General features: G+C 41.7%; 1 protein-coding gene across 1 annotated transcript in view; it reads right to left on the reverse strand.

Annotated features, from left to right (window-relative positions):
- LOC124796407 (nucleoporin Nup43) overlaps nt 1-15,823 on the reverse strand; it is a 213,555-nt gene that overhangs the window by 39,625 nt on the left and 158,107 nt on the right. The window contains exon 5 of the mRNA XM_047260584.1: nt 4,300-4,448. Coding sequence (XP_047116540.1) covers nt 4,300-4,448 — 149 coding nt within the window. The remainder of the gene's footprint in view (nt 1-4,299; nt 4,449-15,823) is intronic.

Here is a 15,823-nt window from a genome sequence, read left to right on the forward strand (position 1 = left end):
GTGAGAGCATGTGCATTGATAATTGTGTATTTCTTATTTGCAGATTTCAAAGTTAGAGTTGCAAGTCTGGGGGACTGAGATTTGATCCTATGACAGAGTCGAAAACTTTCAGATCTGTAAGGCAACCATTGCCAAATTGTGGACAGTTTTTCAGGACTCTTTTTCCAGGGATTCCTTTATAAAGTCAGTATCCCTGTGATTCTGTAGGGCCTTGATCACCATTTCTGATTGCTTGAAGAGCTATGTTTACAATTTTGTGTTTCTTTATGATGTCAGTAATGATCTTTAATTTTCCAGCTTGGCACAAGGAGCCAACATTGTGTATCGAGAAGAACAAGATTTTTTTAGGTTTAATCCTTTGATGTTTAAGGTTTGTACGAACTGTTGAGTTTCTAGACGCTCCGATCCACCATTATCTTCTGAATGACAGTCCACCGAATCCGAATGCTATCTTTCCTGCAATTTATGGTTGCAGTCAGTGGAATTATTCTTCAAGACTGTTCATGGTCGACTGTCTATGGTATCACCTTGGTGTGAGGATAAATCCTCGAATTACAATTCTGAATGTTATTCAGAAAGGTGGTGATGAAGGATGAAAGATGACAACATGAAATTGTGAAGATGGAAAAAAAAAAGGGGTCTGACACTTCGAGAATTGAAGAAATCGGCCAAACAAAGACAAGGACGATTAAAGAGCGTGAAAATAAAAGACACCCTAGGCCTCCATACGTAATACCGTGAGGGTCACAAAAGAACAAGAGAAGTCAGATAGGACAGACAATATTACACAGCAGCCAGTGAAGCAGGTACTGAATTATTGCAGTGACATTTCAATTGCTAAAATCACAGGAAATTATTCTGTGTCAGGTAAAAAGTAATAAAATCCACTTGCTGGAGGAAAACTACAGGGACAATGACAATAGGGGCAGGAAACTGTCAGCCAGATGTTGCATTGCAATGGCCAAAAACTGTGTTCACTTCAGTAACACATAACAATTCTGAAAAAGCTTTTGTAATGCAACTGGGTCTTTAGTGTTCTGGATCCTAATGTGGCAGCAAAACAGCACCATCAATCGTCATTATTTTATAATTAGCACTCAAGAACAGAAAAAAGAATTTTAGTGAATCTAATAACATATATTTGATATATAATACAGGAAGTTGCTGCTCACCATATAGCGGAGATGCTGAGTTGCAGAGAGGCACAACAAAAGGACTCTCATGACTAAAACTTTCAACCATTAAGACTGCAGTCGTTCGTGTGAGTTGTGTTTGTGAGAGTGTGTGTGCGCGTTTGTCTCTCTTGTTGATGAAGGCTTTAATGGCCAAAAGCTTTAGTCGCGCAAGTCCTTATGTGGTGCCTGTAAGTTACTCAGCATCTCCGCTATATGGTGAGTAGCAATGTTCCTTTTTGTAATAGTGATATAATATTTTTATTAATGGCAACATTAAGATGAAAATTTTGGTGGCAGTTGTTGCACTGGTTAGTATACATAGGAACTATTGTAAATAGCTCTTTGGCTCTTCTCTTTGCACGTACTACCAGGGTATCTTACAAAATTCTACTATTATACCACCTCTATGTATTAAGATGCGCCTAATAAAACAGTTTGTGAAAGATTTTTCCGAAGACGAAGAATGTTTCAAGTACCTCTGCAAGAAGCTTCCTCATAATTCATTTAACCTGTCAGTCAAGAAATGATGTCCAATTCCTAAGCTGAATCAAAAATGACAGGGAGAGATTTGGGTATTATTCAGTGTTGATAATTCATTTTTTAAGAACACAAAGAACCGACTTTATATATCTGTTTCAGCTAACATGTTGGAGAAGCGGGGCAAACCCGAAGTTTGGTACAGATTTATTGATGACATCTTCATGATCTGGACTCACAGTGAAGGAGAACTCCAGAATTTCTTGTCCAACCTCAACTCCGTTAGTTCCATCAGATTCACGTGGTCCTACTCCAAATCCCATGCCACTTTCCTTGACGTTGACCTCCATCTGTCCAATGGCCAGCTTCACACGTCCGTCCACATCAAACCCACCAACAAGCAACAGTACCTCCATTATGACAGCTGCCACCCATTCCACATCAAACAGTCCCTTCCCTACAGCCTAGGTCTTCATGGCAAACGAATCTGCTCCAGTCCGGAATTCCTGAACCATTACACCAACAATCTGAAAACAGCTTTCGCATCCCGCAACTACCCTCCCGACCTGGTACAGAAGCAAATAACCAGAGCCACTTCCTCATCCCCTCAAACCCAGAACCTCCCACAGAAGAACCCCAAAAGTGCCCCACTTGTGACAGGATACTTTCCGTGACTGCATCAGACTTTGAATGTGGCTCTCCAGCAGGGATACGACTTCATCAAATCCTGCCCTGAATGAGATCCACCCTTCAGGAAATCCTCCCCACTCCACCAAGAGTGTCTTTCTGCCGTCCACCTAACCTTCGTAACCTCTTAGTTCATCCCTATGAAACCCCCAAACCACCTTCCCTACCCTCTGGCTCCTACCCTTGTAACCGCCCCCGGTGTAAAACCTGTCCCATGCACCCTCCCACCAACACCTACTCCAGTCCTGTAACCCGGAAGGTGTACACGATCAAAGGCAGAGCCACGTGTGAAAGCACCCACGTGATTTACCAACTGACCTGCCTACACTGTGAAGCTTTCTATGTGGGAATGACCAGCAATAAACTGTCCATTCGCATGAATGGACACAGGCAGACAGTGTTTGTTGGTAATGAGGTTCACCCTGTGGCTAAACATGCCTTGGTGCACGGCCAGAACATCTTGGCACAGTGTTACCCCGTCCAGGTTATCTGGATACTTCCTACTAACACCAACCTGTCAGAACTCCGGAGATGGGAACTTGCCCTTCGGTATACCCTCTCTTCTCGTTATCCGCCAGGCCTCAACCTCCGCTAATTTCAATTTGCCGCCGCTCATATCTCACCTGTCTTTCAACAACATCTTTGCCTCTGTACTTCCGCCTCGACTGACATCTCTGCCGAAACTATTTGCCTTTACAAATGTCTGCTTGTGTCTGTGTATGTGTGTATGTGTGTGTGTGGGCGCGCGCGCGCGCGCGCGGGCGTGCGCGCAAGCGACCGAGTGTATACCTGTCCTTTTTTCCCCCTAAGGTAAGTCTTTCCGCTCCCGGGATTGGAATGACTCCTTACCCTCTCCCTTAAAACCCACATCCTTTCATCTTTCCCTCTCCTTCCCTCTTTCCTGATGAAGCAACCGTTGGTTGCGAAAGCTAGAATTCTGTGTGTATGTTTGTGTTTGTTTGTGTGTCTATCGACCAGCCAGTGCTTTCGTTTGGTAAGTCACATCATCTTTGTTTTTAGATATATTTTTCCCATGTGGAATGTTTCCCTCATCTAGATGTGTGAAGCTCTATGAACCCTTGTTAACATATATAAATGAGTAATCATGTCATTTAGTAATGTTATAGTAATAGTTTTGAATAGTTCACAGGTCTGCATTTTGTTTATGATGATGTGTGTCAATATATATATTTGCTTGTGCTGTATTATTGTTCTGTTGAGGTACTCCTTGGATGGTGTGACGCTGTTGGAGTTCGCCAGCAGATGCCTTTACGCCACAGCAAGTAAGGCAGAGAGTTTCCCAAATATGCAAGGATGTCATAAGGAGCAACCTCATTAGAACAGATATGTAAGATCAATGACAACTACACGCAAGAATGTATATTTAAAACTTGCACACAAAAGCTGCAAGCTTGTTTCCGTATTGAAAGTTGAACTCCGATGTCCACACAGAAAGAATGTTGTACTAGTTCATGAAGTTAATGTACACTGTTATTTAACCCTGTGGATAATTATTTACAGTAAATGGACAAGTATAATATAAGGAATTTATCAACACCAAATAATGCAATAATATTTTTTCCACGATTTTACTACCTAGAACCCTCTCAAAACAAGTTTTGGAACTCAGTGTGTCCATGTAAATTATATAAATTATACTTAAGTTACCATACATTTTCCATCCCCTCTGTATGAATTTCAAGGTACTTTTCTGTATACTACAGTTCACTTAAAAATACTTTCAGAACAATAATGAAAATCATCAATATTACAGAGCTTCTGCAACATATTTTGTTTTACATCATTTTCATGGCTGAAAAAGGAACTGCCTCTATTGACATTGCTGCCCCCATCTAGTTACCACAGTATACATTACTACAAAAAATGTTTGATATTTCAAATAGCTAAATGGATAACTGATAATCTCCAATATCATGCATCTAAACAATTGTATACGCACCTGCTCATGCGGCATTGTGAATGACATGGTAGGCCTAACAGTTGAACTTTTCAAGTCCCAAATTTTCAGTATGCCACGCAAATTTCCAGTAAGAATTTCACTGTGTTTAAGGAAGCAAACACATCGAAGTGTACTGCTGTCAGCTTCATCTGCAAAGTACAAGAATACTATTGGCTAACAAAAAGTTAATTTCACACAATACCTTGTTATGAAAGCATGTCTGAACAGATGCAGGTATCACTTGCATTGTGGCATAACTGTAGCATGGGCAGGAGAGAAGTGATTCATGGTTCTAGTTACCTGGTATTAAACAATGAGGGTTCAAAGTGTTTATCTTTGTCAGTTCTCTAATATGGTAAAATTCATCTTACTGCATGGGAAGAGAGAACTTTTACATCATCACTGTACTGGTTGTAGCTATGCCCAGTCAGCTGTAAGTGTGGTGACACCACACATAGTAACCTACCTAGGCTGCATCGACAGACAGAGGAGAGTTGGTGGTTTACAAATCTCTGCTGTAATTAATGTGTGATTGACGGTGTGCTTCTGCATAATCTGCAAGTTGCTATTTGTGTGATTTAGAATTTCTCTGGGAGATGCACAAATGAAATTTTGGTGAGGACTGGGTTTACAGCCATTACATAATTATTGAATGTGGCCTGCCACTTATGGCTGTTAAATATAATTTTCCAGTACAGTGGAATGTTAAAACTCAATCTACAAGCTGGAACATAGTTTCCAGCAGTCTGAATGCAAATTTGTATGGTGGTGTAAGTATATCCTAGCTTACACACAACTATGAGCATGAGTCAATATTCTCATCAAGGAGGGGGGGGGGGGGGGGGGGGGAAATATCTGGCACTCTACAGGTCAGAGTGTGGAATGTTAGATTCCTTACATGGGTAAGTGGGTCAGAGAATCTAAAAATGTAAATCGATAGTTTGAAGCTTGATATAGTGGGAATTGGGGTATGGAATGGCAGGGAGAACAGGACTTTTTGTTAGGTCAGTACAGGGTTATCAATACACAATCAGATAGGAGTAATGCACGGAGGTCTAATAATGAATAAGAAAACAGGAATGCAACTGAGCTACTATGAGCAGCACAGTGAACACATTATCGAAGCGAAGATAAACACGAAGCCAACACCCATGATATTAGGACAATTTTCTACGCCAACTAGTTCTGTTGATGAAGAGACTGAAAGGATGTATGATGAGACAAAAGAAATTATTCTAATACTTAAAGCGAGCAAAATTTGTGAAGGGGACTGGAATTTGATAGTAGGAATATGAAGAGATGTAAAAATAGAAGAAAAGGGGACTTGAGGGGAAACGAATGAAGAGGAAGCCACTTGGTCAAGTTCTGCACGGAGTGTAATTTAGTCATTGCTAACATTGCTTTTGAATCACAGAAGGCCTGTGGGTACATGGAAGAGATTGGAGATGCTGGAGGTTTCAGACAGATTTCACAATGGTAAGAGTGTTATGAAACCACTGTCACTGCAATTCATGATGCCCCCAGACATTATACAAGGCGGAATATTGTTCTTAATAGGGTTTGTGATCAATATGGACTCTGCAACATGCTCCAATGTTGGTCAAAAGTAAGGAACTGTTGTGATAAGAGTGTTCCATTCCTCCATCAGTGCGACTGTCAAACGCTAGATTGCTGTTGGGGCATGTGGACATGCTTCAATACATTTCCCCCAATACAGCCCACACATGCTTGATGGGATTTAGGTCACAGAAAAGTGTAAGCAAGTTCATTCACCAAATATCTTCTTGTTCCAAGAGACCTACACCTGCACCAGTTTATTTGTTCACATAACATCATCCACAAATATGAAGTAAGGGCCAAACGCACTCCTGAAAAGATGCACATAGTGAAGGAGTATAGCGTCACTATAATGTTGACCTGTGAGTGTTCAATGGTATGGATGTTAGTACACCCATGCAACATTACTCCCCCCCCCCCCCCACTTTAACCCCCCCCATACTTTTAACATCTGGATCGCCAAAACGATCATGTTCAATAATGTTCCTGGGTGCATTGTGTGTTCTCATATCTAGCCATATGAGGGTACGTCCAGCTTGCTGAACATGATTTTTTTGGTGGTCCAGAAGTTATGTTATGGGGAGGCATAATGTTGCATGGACATACTGACCTCCAAATCTTTGAAAATGGTACACTCCCTGGTTCACACTGTTGTGACACTTCACTCTAGATCTACATCTATATTCTGCAAACCACTGTGAACTGCATGGCAAAGACTACATCACATTGCACCAATCATTAGGGTTTTGTTCTTGTTCCATTCACATATGGAGGGCAGGAAGAATGACTGTTTAAAAGCCTCTGTGTATGCTGTGAGTAATTAAATTTTGTCTTCATGATCCCTATGAGAGCGATAAGTAAAGGGGTGGGGTGAACTTGCAGTATATTCCTAGAGTCCTGAAACACTGTAAGTAGGTTTTCTTGGTATACTTCCTCAAGAGCCTGCCAGTTAAGATTCTTCAGCATCTCTGTGACACTCTCCCATGGATCAAAAAACCTGTGACAATTTGTGCTGCCCTTCTCTCTATATTTTCAACAACACCTGCTATTCCTATCTGGTACAGGTCCCACACAGTTGAGCAATATTTAGGATGTCACACAAGTGATTTATAAGCAATATTGGATCACACGAGTGATTTATAAGCAATATTGTTTGTAGATTGACTGCATTTGGCTCTGACTTAATTTTTACAGATGACAAAGTGCAACCGCATCAAACTGCTTACATGGATGAGCTCTTGGAATGAGTGGATATTTGGGGAATGGACTAGCCTGCCTCTTCCCTCAACAGAGGAGCTCTTGCAACAAGAGGATATTTGGGAATGGACTGGCCTTCACCCCCCCTCCCCCCCCCCCCCCACTCCCCGGGGCTTAAATCCCATCAACCATGTGTGGGATGTTTTGGGGAGAAATACTGCAGCGCATCCTCGTGCTCCAATGACCATCCAGTAGTTGTCAATCATGATAGTGGAAGAATGGAGTGCCCTAAAACAAGAAATTGTAATCAACTTTTCGGCTCCCTACTTAGAACCATGTCCTGCCTTTTGTAATTTCCAGGGAACAATCGTGAATCACAGTGACTTCAGTGTCATTATTGTCTATGAATAAAAGTGTCTTCTGTTCATCTCACTGGGTATTTCTTTCAGTTACATCCTGTTCTGTACCATAACAGTACTTTCTATGTATGGCCCAAGTTTCGTCAAGCAATGTTATTTGACAGTGACACATTGTGCAAAAAGTATTTTTGCTTTGCACACCAGTATAGTTAGAAGGATCATACTGATATTCGTAAATATTTCTTTTAGATCTATAACAATGACATGAAGATGGCATAGATCCACAGTAGATGAATGTCTGGCTGACCGTGTAATGAACTACTGGGAAGAGGTCACAGAAGAGCAAGCAGACTATTCAGAATTTGGAGGAGACTCTGATGCAGATGATGGGGCTAGTACTTCCAGAGTTTTAAACACTACTACAGACACCAATGGTAGTTTGGGCAACATAGTGTCAAGGGGACCTATGACAAACGTCTAGCGCAGATGCAGCAGGTATGGTAAACTGTTTGCCTATACTTGAGGAAGCTACTGAAGTGTCTGCAAATGTTGATTTATATGTATGGTCTCTACGGATCAGAGCATGGAATGTCAGATCCCTTAATCGGGCAGGTAGGTTAGAAAGTTTAAAAAGGGAAATGGATAGGTTAAAGTTAGATATAGTGGGAATTAGTGAAGTTCGGTGGCAGGAGGAACAAAACTTCTGGTCAGGTGAATACAGAGTTATAATAATGAATAAAAAAATAGGAGTGGGGGTAAGCTACTACAAACAGCATAGTGAATGTATTATAGTGGCCAAGATAGACACGAAGCCCATGCCTACTACAGTAGTAGAAGTTTATATGCCAACTAGCTCTGCAGATGACGAAGAAATTGAAGAAATGTATGGTGAGATAAAAGAAATTATTCAGGTAGTGAAGGGAAACAAAAATTTACTAGTCATGGGTGATGGAATTCGAGAGTAGGAAAAGGGAGAGAAGGAAACATAGTAGGTGAATATGGATTGAGGGTAAGAAATGAAAGAGGAATCCGTCTGGTAGAATTCTGCACAGAGCATAACTTAATCATAGCTAACACTTGGATCAAGAATCATAAAAGAAGGTTGTATACATAGAAGAATCATGGAGATACTAAAAGGTATCAAATAGATTATATAATGATAAGAGAGAGATTTAGGAACCAGGTTTTAAATTGTAGGACATTTCCAGGGGCAGATGTGGACTCTGACCACAATCACTGTAGATTAAAACTGAAGAAATTGCAAAAAGGTGGGGATTTAAGGAGATGGGACCTGGATAAACTGACTAAACCAGAGGTTGTACCGAGTTTCAGGGACAGCATAAGGGCACAATTGACAGGAATGGGGGAAAGAAATACAGTAGAAGAAGAATGGGTAGCTCTGAGGGATGAAGTAGTGAAGGCAGCAGAGGATCAAGTAGGTAAAAAGACGAGGGCTAGTAGAAGGTTGGTTGGTTTGTGGGATTGAAGGGACCAGGCTGCGACGGTCATCGGTCCCTTTTTCCAAATCCTAAAAACACCCACAGAGAATAAAAACGATGAACAGAATAGAGCACAGACGACACAGAACAAGAGAAACGTAGATAAAGACCAGACAAGAAGAACTAAAATCACACAGAGTGTGACGGTGGTTGGCCGACCATAGGAACAAAAAAAGGAAAAGCCAACCACCGAGAACACATTAAAAACTGAGTTTAAAACTGTAGGCCAAAGGCCAGAATCAACACAAAACAATAAAACAAAACACAAACACTCAGATTAAATGATAAAAACCCCCTGCCCGAATAAAACGTAAAACTAAGCCAGCCATAGCAGGGTCATCAGATAAAAGGGCAGGGAGCGTGTCAGGCAGTGCGAACGTCTGCCTGAACACAGCTAAAAGCGGACACTCCAATAAAATGTGCACCACAGATAAAACGGAGCCGCAGCGACACAGAGGTGGGTCCTCACAGCAAAATAAGTGGCCGTGTGTCAGCCGAGTGTGCCCAATGCGCAGCCGGCAGAGGACAACAGACTCCTGGCGGGAGACCCGAATGGACGACCGCCACACAGTCGTCGTCGCCTTGATACGACGGAGTTTGTTTGGTACGGGCAGGTTGCGCCATTCAGCGTCCCATAAATCGAAAATGGTGCGGCGTAATAGTGCCTGCAAATCAGTCGCCGGGAGGCCAATCTCCAGAGGTGGTTGACTGGTGGCCTCTTTCGCCAGGCGGTCAACATTCTCATTGCCGGGTATCCCAACATGGCCTGGGGTCCAAACAAAGACCACAGAGCGGCCGCAACGGTCAAGAGTATACAGGGACTCCTGGATAGCCATCACCAGACGAGAACGAGGGAAACACTGGTCAAGAGCTCAGAAACCGCTCAGGGAATCGCTACAGATCACGAAGGACTAACCTGCGCAGGAGCGGATATACTCTAGGGCACGAAAGATGGCGACCAGCTCAGCAGTAAATATGTCGCAGCCAGCTGGCAATGAATGTTGTTCAGAGTGATCACCTAGAGTCAGAGCATAGCCGACATGACCAGCAGCCATCGAGCCGTCGGTGTATACAACTCCAGAGCCCTGATATGTGGCCAGGATGGGATAAAAGTGGCATCAGAAGGCCTCCGGAGGGACTGAGTCCTTCGGGCTCTGTGCCAAATCGAGCCGAAGGCACGGGCGAGGCACACACCATAGGGGTGTGCGCAGAGGTGCCCGGAAAGGAGGTGGAACTGGGAAAAACCCAAGCCCAGAGAGGAGCTCTTTGATGCATACGGCGATCGGACAACCTGACCGGGGCCGACGGTCTGGCAGATGGACGACTGACTGCGGGAACAGGACATGGTAATTTGGATGCCCGGGCAAGCTAAAAACATGGGCAGCATAAGCCGCCAGGGCTAGTAAAAATTCTTGGGTAACAGAAGAAATATTGAATTTAATTGATGAAAGGAGAGAATATAAAAATGCAGTATATGAAGCAGGCAAAAAGGAATACAAACGTCTCAAAAATGAGATCGACAGGAAGTGCAAAATGGCTAAACAGGGATGGCTAGAGGACAAATGTAAGGATTTAGAGGCTTATCTCACTAGGGGTAAGATAGATACAGCCTACAGGAAAATTAAAGAGACCTTTGGAGAAAAGAGAGCCACTTGCATGAATATAAAGAGCTCAGATGAAAACCCAGTTCTAATCAAAGAGGAGAAAGCAGAAAGGTGGAAGGAGTATATAGAGGGTCTATACAAGGGCAATGTACTTAAGGACAATATTATTGAAATGGAAGAGGATGTAGATGAAGATGAAATGGGAGATACGATACTGCGTGAAAAGTTTGACAGAGCACTGAAAGACCTCAGTCGAAACAAGGCCTCGGGAGTATACCACATTCCATCAGAACTACTGACGGCCTTGGGAGAGCCAGTCCTGACAAAAGTCTACCATCGGGTGAGCAGGATGTATGAGACAGGCGAAATACCCTCAGACTTCAAGAAGAATATAATAATTCCAATCCCAAAGAAAGCAGGTGTTAACAGAAGTGAAAATTATCGAACTATCAGTTTAATAAGTCACAGCTGCAAAATATTAACGCGAATTATTTACAGACGAATGGAAAAACTGGTAGAAGCCGACCTCGGGGAAGATCAGTTTGGATTCCGCAGAAATGTTGGAACACGTGAGGCAATACTGACCCTACAACTTATCTTAGAAGAAAGACTAAGGAAAGGCAAACCTACGTTTCTAGCATTAGTAGACTTAGAGTAAGCTTTTGACAATGTTGACTGGGATACTTTCTTTCAAATTCTAAAGGTGGCAGGGGTAAAATACAGGGAGCGAAAGGCTATTTACAATTTCTACAGAACCAGATGGCAGTTATAAGAGTGGAGGGGCATGAAGGGGAAGCAGTGGTTGGGAAGGGAGTGAGACAGGGTTGTAGCCTCTCCCCGATGTTATTCAATCTGTATATTGAGCAAGCAGTAAAGGAAACAAAAGAAAAATTTGGAGTAGGTATTAAAATCCAGGGAGAAGAAATAAAACTTTGAGGTTCGCCAATGACATTGTAATTCTGTCAGAGACAGCAAAGGACTTGGAAGAGCAGTTGAACGGAATGGACAGTGTCTTGAAAGGAGGGTATAAGATGAACATCAACAAAAGCAAAATGAGGATAATGGAATGTACTCGAATTAAGTCGGGTGATGCTGAGGGAATTAGATTAGGAAATGAGACACTTAAAGTAGTAAAGGAGTTTTGCTATTTGGGGAGCAAAATAACTGATGATGGTTGAAGTAGAGAGGATATAAAATGTAGACTGGCAATGGCAAGGAAAGTGTTTCTGAAGAAGAGAACTTTGTTAACATCGGGTATACATTGAAGCATCAGGAAGTCGTTTCTGAAAGCATTTGTATGGAGTGTAGCCATGTATGGAAGTGAAACATGAACAAGAAATAGTTTGGACAAGAAGAGAATAGAAGCTTTCGAAATGTGGTGCTACAGATGTTGAAGATTAGGTGGGTCGATCACGTAGCTAATGAGGAGGTATTGAATAGGATTGGGGAGAAGAGAAGTTTGTGGCACAACTTGACTAGAAGAAGGGATCGGTTGGTAGGACATGTCCTGAGGCATCAAGGGATCACAAATTTAGCATTGGAGGGCAGCATGGAGGATACAAATCGTAGAGGGAGACCAAGAGACTAATACACTAAGCAGATTCACAAGGATGTAGGTTGCAGTAGATACTGGGAGATGAAGGAGCTTGTACCGGATAGATTAGCATGGAGAGCTGCATCAAACCAGTCTCAGGACTGAAGACAACAACAACAACATGTATGGTCTAAAGTTGGTTGTGAAACTCAGACCTTTGGGAAATGTCTTCCTCCTGAGGGCGTAAGCTTACTAACGAAAGTCGAAATTGCTATTCCTTGCAGATTTTTCAAAATTTTTCAGTGTAAACTTCATGATTGCAGTTCACTGGTATGAATATTTGCCACCCCATAACTCATGGTGGGCTCAGAAATACATAATAAACTGAGTAGGTTTATTGATCATTATCCTCAAATTACATATGAACATGTATTGCACTGTTATACTTGATAAAACATTTTGTCACTAGAAGGGTTAACTGACAAAAAGAGAAAATATAACAATGCATGAAATGAAAGCTGAAGATGCACAGGGTTGTAGCCTATCTGAGATGTTGAGCAAACAGTAAAGGAAACAAAGGAATAATTTGGAGAAGGGACTGAAGTACAGGAGAAGAAACAAAAGCTTTGCAGTTTGCTAATGAGATTATAATTGCGTCAGAGTGTTATGGACTTAAAAGAGAAGTTGAATGTAGTGGACAATGTCTTGAAAAGAGACTAAGACAAACATCAATAAAAATAAAATTATGCTATTTGGGCAGCAAAATGAATGACAATGACCAAAACAGAGAGGATATAAAATGTAGATTGCCAATACGTAGAAAAATGTTTAAAGAGAAATTTGTTGATAGTAACGATTCAAGTGTTAGAAAATCTTTTCAGAAGGCATTTGTCTAGTGTGTAGCCTTATACTGAGATGAAAGATGGGCAATAAACAGTTCAACAGGAGTTTTTGATATGTGGTGGTGCCGAAAAATGCTGAAGGTTAAATGGCTAGATTGGATAACTAATGAGGACACACTGACTGGAATTATGAAGAATAGAAATTTATGACATATTCTGAGGCAACCAAGAATCATCAGTTTGATAATGGAGAGATACAAAGTTTAGAGGAAGACCAAGCTTTGACAGTACACAGGTTCAAATGTATGTATGCTGCAGTGGTTATGTTGAGATGAAGAGGCTTGTACAGTATAAACTAGCATGGAAAGCTGCATTAAACCACACGGTGGACTGGGTGTTTTGTATTAGGTCCTTTGTAGCTGGATTTCTCAATCACAGGGTTGTGACTATCATCAAAAGATTACCCTAAACTTTCCAGGTTCAAACTGCAAATTTCCACAAACCAAATCTGGTTGCATTTTTTCCCATGTAAGTGATTCATCCTTGACAAAAAGTACTAAAGAATGTGGTGTTTTCACTTGGTTTTGGTCTTAACTTGACCACAGGCTGGATGTGTGTGCGCATCAAGCTCACACACTGAGCTATTCAAGTTTCTCTACTCCTTGAAGTCCATGTCTGCCTGCCCGACAACTTCAAATATGTGGTTGTTATTATTATTGCTGTTCTGTTCAAGCCTCTCTTCTTCTTTGTGCCACAGTCAGGTCTCCTTCTCCAAAGGGTTATGGAATAGACTGGAAGAGAGCTTAATTCTTGATCTAGCTACAAAAGCATCTCAAACAACAAATTCCATTTAAAATTTATATTCTCCTCAGTTAATAAAACAACTTGGTTATACTACATCACTCAGCCTTCTGAATCTCAGCTCAAACATTTGCCTGCACCTCAAGTACTTGTTCCATACAAAAAACACTTTTCATGTCACTTTCATTCATGTCTGCACGGAACACCACACACTAACTACTGCAGGTAGAGATATGCGCTGAATGTTTGCTTCCACTAGGCAAACTGCTCTGCACAGACACACAACCTATACCCCCGCCGGCGAAACATTGCACTTGACAGTTCGCTTTTTGTCTATTTAGGTTGGCTACACTGTAATAGCGATGTTGCAACAGCAGCCTCTATACACACAGCAGACGATACAGTTTTCCGTCCAGTCCCGTAAATGCAAGCGATTGAGCAATTACAGTGTGTATAAAAACTCGTTTTTAGTTGTACTACAATGACAGGAAGTAAACAACCGTATAACAATGCATGTAAAAGCATAGCAATGCGCACCCTTTCGATAACGGAGCAAAGAAATACAAAAAACAAGCATCTGACGACTGGTACTTTCAAATCAATAATGTACGTAGTTTACAAAATAAATAATAACCGAGATTGCAATAAATAACCAATATTAGTAATTTTTCACTCACCAATTTACAGTGATAATGGCGCAATTCCATCCAGCTCGCCATCGTCACTGTTGTCCGACTCATCGCCAAAACCGTCATCATCAGCAAGACAAATCATTAATTGTTCATGGCCACTGATAATTCCTTCTATTGTCTGTGCTGCTCGTATAAGCTTCTCGACGTGCTCTACTTTTTTTCTCCATGAGGCAGCATCCACAGTCACAAGAGCTTCACGCAACAGCTTTTCCACCTCTGTTATTGTAAAGGACTTGTTGTTGTTCCTTACATACATTTTTACATCACTCCATATTAACTCAATAGGGTTGAAATGGCAGTGATATGGTGGCATCCTTATTACAGTATGACCCTGCTCCTTGGCAATTTCGTCTACTTCATATGTAGGTGTCATAGGCTTATTTTCTTTAACAAGAGAATACAACAGAACCTTTGTCATACTCTTATGCGCTGCAATATTTCGAGCCTGTAACCACTGCACCTATAACTTCTTTACGATCATTTGTGGTTGGGTCTTTGTTCTGTATCACCGAATGATATGGAGCATTGTCCATTACAATTGTTGTAGGGACAGGAAACTGTTTTAAAAGGTTCCTGAACCACTCAACAAATTGTGTGTGATCCATATCTTCATGGTAATCACCAGTCTTTTTCGATCTAAAAACCAAAAGTGCGTCAGGGACAAAACCACTGGAGGAGCCTGCATGAACCACACTAAATCTAGCTCCTCTTCCCGTCGGCTGATGGCCGCTACTGCTGGGTGTGTTATCCGTCCAACATTTACTGACAGCTTCCCCGGCATTAACCCACGTTTCGTCTAGCCAAATTATGGAATGAATGTCTCTGACCACAAGTTTGTGCAAGAAAATGCTACGAGCGGTAACAATATGTGCCCTCTCTAACAGTACTTTGCGTCCGTCTAGTGTTTTGTAACGGAAACCCATATTTTTTAGCACAATTTTTAGGCCGCTTTTTCTTCTTTCCCGGGGTTGATAAAAATGTATTATTTGATCCAGACAGCTCGGAATCATTATGGCTCACTTCAGTATCTTCCAAGTTTTGTAGTAATACTCCCTTACTTACTACGGTTCTTGCACTAATACCAAGAGTTTTCGACGTACGTTCCACCACTTTGTCGGCAGGAATTGATGGCTGTCCATGAATGCTTACGTAGTTTTTCTCCTGCTCGTGAAACTCACGAGTTCTGCGTAATAACTCCAGTGCCTGGCTGTTTAGCGGCACCCCTCGACGCAAAGGATTGTCACTAAGTGAACGAAGTCTTTTCGGTGGCATTTTCCAAGTATGTACACTCACAACGTAACAAAAGTCACAACGATATAGCACACAGTACAACGAAAACACGCGGTAAACAACATACAATTCACGTTGTATCAATGTTGCCAACTCTAAAAAACCCGTGTCGCTAGGTTCAATATCAAAAGTCACTAGAAAGTCGCTAA

The sequence above is a fragment of the Schistocerca piceifrons genome, chromosome 4 (assembly GCF_021461385.2).
Source record: "Schistocerca piceifrons isolate TAMUIC-IGC-003096 chromosome 4, iqSchPice1.1, whole genome shotgun sequence".
In the NCBI taxonomy this organism is placed as follows: domain Eukaryota; kingdom Metazoa; phylum Arthropoda; class Insecta; order Orthoptera; family Acrididae; genus Schistocerca; species Schistocerca piceifrons.